We start from the raw sequence: 5,000 nt of genomic DNA, 5'->3' as shown, positions 1-5,000 counted from the left end.
AACACAGCGTTATACACACACACACACACACACACACACAGCTCAAACACAGTGTTACACACACACACACATAGCTCAAACACAGTATTACACACACACACACACACAGCTCAAACACAGCATTACACACACACACACACAGCTCAAACACAGCATTACACACACACACACAGCTCAAACACAGTGTTACACACACACACACACACACACACAGCTCAAACACAGCGTTATACACACACACACACACACAGCTCAAACACAGCATTACACACACACACACACAGCTCAAACACAGTGTTACACACACACACACACACACACACAGCTCAAACACAGCGTTATACACACACACACACACACACACACACACAGCTCAAACACAGCGTTACACACACACACACAGCTCAAACACAGCGTTACACACACACACACACACACACACACACATACACACCTCAAACACAGCCATTCCATTCCAGCTCCACACAGCATATTGCAACCATTCCAGTAACATTTAGTTCTAGTTACATTCCAGTAACATTTAGTTCTAGTTACATTCCAGTAACATTTAGTTCTAGTTACATTCCAGTAACATTTAGTTCTAGTTACATTCCAGTAACATTTAGTTCTAGTTACATTCCAGTAACATTTAGTTCTAGTTACATTCCAGTAACATTTAGTTCTAGTTACATTCCAGTAACATTTAGTTCTAGTTACGTTCCAGTAACATTTAGTTCTAGTTACGTTCCAGTAACATTTAGTTCTAGTTACGTTCCAGTAACATTTAGTTCTAGTTACATTCCAGTAACATTTAGTTCTAGTTACATTCCAGTAACATTTAGTTCTAGTTACATTCCAGTAACATTTAGTTCTAGTTACATTCCAGTAACATTTAGTTCTAGTTACATTCCAGTAACATTTAGTTCTAGTTACATTCCAGTAACATTTAGTTCTAGTTACATTCCAGTAACATTTAGTTCTAGTTACGTTCCAGTAACATTTAGTTCTAGTTACGTTCCAGTAACATTTAGTTCTAGTTACGTTCCAGTAACATTTAGTTCTAGTTACGTTCCAGTAACATTTAGTTCTAGTTACGTTCCAGTAACATTTAGTTCTAGTTACGTTCCAGTAACATTTAGTTCTAGTTACGTTCCAGTAACATTTAGTTCTAGTTACATTCCAGTAACATTTAGTTCTAGTTACATTCCAGTAACATTTAGTTCTAGTTACATTCCAGTAACATTTAGTTCTAGTTACATTCCAGTAACATTTAGTTCTAGTTACATTCCAGTAACATTTAGTTCTAGTTACATTCCAGTAACATTTAGTTCTAGTTACATTCCAGTAACATTTAGTTCTAGTTACATTCCAGTAACATTTAGTTCTAGTTACATTCCAGTAACATTTAGTTCTAGTTACATTCCAGTAACATTTAGTTCTAGTTACATTCCAGTAACATTTAGTTCTAGTTACATTCCAGTAACATTTAGTTCTAGTTACATTCCAGTAACATTTAGTTCTAGTTACATTCCAGTAACATTTAGTTCTAGTTACATTCCAGTAACATTTAGTTCTAGTTACATTCCAGTAACATTTAGTTCTAGTTACATTCCAGTAACATTTAGTTCTAGTTACATTCCAGTAACATTTAGTTCTAGTTACGTTCCAGTAACATTTAGTTCTAGTTACGTTCCAGTAACATTTAGTTCTAGTTACATTCCAGTAACATTTAGTTCTAGTTACATTCCAGTAACATTTAGTTCTAGTTACATTCCAGTAACATTTAGTTCTAGTTACATTCCAGTAACATTTAGTTCTAGTTACATTCCAGTAACATTTAGTTCTAGTTACATTCCAGTAACATTTAGTTCTAGTTACATTCCAGTAACATTTAGTTCTAGTTACATTCCAGTAACATTTAGTTCTAGTTACATTCCAGTAACATTTAGTTCTAGTTACATTCCAGTAACATTTAGTTCTAGTTACATTCCAGTAACATTTAGTTCTAGTTACATTCCAGTAACATTTAGTTCTAGTTACATTCCAGTAACATTTAGTTCTAGTTACATTCCAGTAACATTTAGTTCTAGTTACATTCCAGTAACATTTAGTTCTAGTTACATTCCAGTAACATTTAGTTCTAGTTACATTCCAGTAACATTTAGTTCTAGTTACATTCCAGTAACATTTAGTTCTAGTTACATTCCAGTAACATTTAGTTCTAGTTACATTCCAGTAACATTTAGTTCTAGTTACATTCCAGTAACATTTAGTTCTAGTTACATTCCCAGTAACATTTAGTTCTAGTTACATTCCAGTAACATTTAGTTCTAGTTACATTCCAGTAACATTTAGTTCTAGTTACATTCCAGTAACATTTAGTTCTAGTTACATTCCAGTAACATTTAGTTCTAGTTACATTCCAGTAACATTTAGTTCTAGTTACATTCCAGTAACATTTAGTTCTAGTTACATTCCAGTAACATTTAGTTCTAGTTACATTCCAGTAACATTTAGTTCTAGTTACATTCCAGTAACATTTAGTTCTAGTTACATTCCAGTAACATTTAGTTCTAGTTACATTCCAGTAACATTTAGTTCTAGTTACATTCCAGTAACATTTAGTTCTAGTTACATTCCAGTAACATTTAGTTCTAGTTACATTCCAGTAACATTTAGTTCTAGTTACATTCCAGTAACATTTAGTTCTAGTTACATTCCAGTAACATTTAGTTCTAGTTACATTCCAGTAACATTTAGTTCTAGTTACATTCCAGTAACATTTAGTTCTAGTTACATTCCAGTAACATTTAGTTATAGTTACATTCCAGTAACATTTAGTTCTAGTTACATTCCAGTAACATTTAGTTCTAGTTACATTCCAGTAACATTTAGTTCTAGTTACATTCCGGTAACATTTAGTTCTAGTTACATTCAGGTAACATTTAGTTCTAGTTACATTCCAGTAACATTTAGTTCTAGTTACATTCCAGTAACATTTAGTTCTAGTTACATTCCAGTAACATTTAGTTATAGTTACATTCCAGTAACATTTAGTTATAGTTACATTCCAATAACATTTAGTTATAGTTACATTCCAGTAACATTTAGTTCTAGTTACATTCCAGTAACATTTAGTTCTAGTTACATTCCAGTAACATTTAGTTCTAGTTACATTCAGGTAACATTTAGTTCTAGTTACATTCAGGTAACATTTAGTTCTAGTTACATTCCAGTAACATTTAGTTCTAGTTACATTCCAGTAACATTTAGTTCTAGTTACATTCCAGTAACAGTTAGTTCTAGTTACATTCCAGTAACATTTAGTTCTAGTTACATTCCAGTAACATTTAGTTCTAGTTACATTCAAGTAACATTTAGTTATAGTTATATTCCAGTAACATTTAGTTCTAGTTACATTCCAGTAACAGTTAGTTCTAGTTACATTCCAGTAACATTTAGTTCTAGTTACATTCCAGTAACATTTAGTTCTAGTTACATTCCAGTAACATTTAGTTCTAGTTATATTCCAGTAACATTTCGTTCTAGTTACATTCCAGTAACATTTCGTTCTAGTTACATTCCAATAACATTTAGTTATAGTTACATTCAGGTAACATTTAGTTCTAGTTACATTCCAGTAACATTTAGTTCTAGTTACATTCCAGTAACATTTAGTTCTAGTTACATTCCAGTAACATTTAGTTCTAGTTACATTCCAGTAACATTTAGTTCTAGTTACATTCCAGTAACATTTAGTTCTAGTTACATTCCAGTAACATTTAGTTCTAGTTATATTCCAGTAACATTTAGTTCTAGTTATATTCCAGTAACATTTAGTTCTAGTTACATTCCAGTAACATTTAGTTCTAGTTACATTCCAGTAACATTTAGTTCTAGTTACATTCCAGTAACATTTAGTTCTAGTTATTTTCCAGTAACATTTAGTTCTAGTTATATTCCAGTAACATTTAGTTCTAGTTATATTCCACTAACATTTAGTTCTAGTTACATTCCAGTAACATTTAGTTCTAGTTACATTCCAGTAACATTTAGTTATAGTTACATTCCAGTAACATTTAGTTCTAGTTATATTCCAGTAACATTTAGTTCTAGTTACATTCCAGTAACATTTAGTTACTGTATAGTTAAAGATCACACCAGACAGCAGCCAATGACAGCCCTCCCAGCTTCCCACATGACTAGCCCCGTTAGTCAGAGAAACAAAGCACCAAAACACAGTGACGTCACAGCTTAGACCACATTTCATAGGCCGACCACAGTGACGTCACAGCATAGACCACACGCCATAGGCCGACCACAGTGATGTCACAGCATAGACCACACGCCATAGGCCGACCACAGTGACGTCACAGCTTAGACCACACGCCATAGGCCGACCACAGTGACGTCACAGCATAGACCACACGCCATAGGCCGACCACAGTGATGTCACAGCATAGACCACACGCCATAGGCCGACCCCAGTGATGTCACAGCATAGACCACACGCCATAGGCCGACCACAGTGCTGTCACAGCTTAGACCACATTTCATAGGCCGACCACAGTGACGTCACAGCTTAGACCACATTTCATAGGCCGACCACAAGTGACGTCACAGCTTAGACCACATTTCATTGGCCGACCACAGTGATGTCACAGCATAGACCACACGCCATAGGCCGACCCCAGTGATGTCACAGCATAGACCGCACGCCATAGGCTGACACGCCACATGCCCCGTCCTGCTGACCTGCTGTAGCGAATCACAGCAGGTAGAACTTTAATCCCTGCCTTCTCCAGCCTCTGCAGCTTCTGACGTTCTTCTACTTCCCGTTTCAACACTTCCTCTTCCTGCCCATGCCCCCCCTCTTCCTCTTTAGGCCCCTCCCCATCTGGGGCCCATGTGACTGTCTTGGGGTTTCTGGAGCGGGGACCTGGTGGTCTCTTAAAGGGACCTCCCCCCTCCCCCTCTCTTCCCTCCTCTAAGATGGGCTG

The 5,000-nt window shown here is 35.7% G+C and overlaps 1 protein-coding gene across 2 annotated transcripts in view; it reads right to left on the bottom strand.

Annotated features, from left to right (window-relative positions):
* The window catches only part of LOC121560667 (LIM and calponin homology domains-containing protein 1), a 43,877-nt gene that overhangs the window by 5,018 nt on the left and 33,859 nt on the right, over positions 1-5,000 (bottom strand). For both annotated transcript variants that reach the window (XM_045218101.1, XM_045218102.1), the window contains exon 10: positions 4,756-5,000. This exon is cut by the window's right edge and continues 7 nt beyond it. In XM_045218101.1, the coding sequence (XP_045074036.1) occupies positions 4,756-5,000 (245 nt within the window). The remainder of the gene's footprint in view (positions 1-4,755) is intronic.

This window comes from Coregonus clupeaformis, unplaced genomic scaffold (assembly GCF_020615455.1).
Source record: "Coregonus clupeaformis isolate EN_2021a unplaced genomic scaffold, ASM2061545v1 scaf1358, whole genome shotgun sequence".
Classification (NCBI taxonomy): Eukaryota; Metazoa; Chordata; class Actinopteri; order Salmoniformes; family Salmonidae; genus Coregonus; species Coregonus clupeaformis.
Note: the sequence above shows the minus strand (reverse complement) of the source record. Positions and strands in the feature narration are given on the sequence as shown.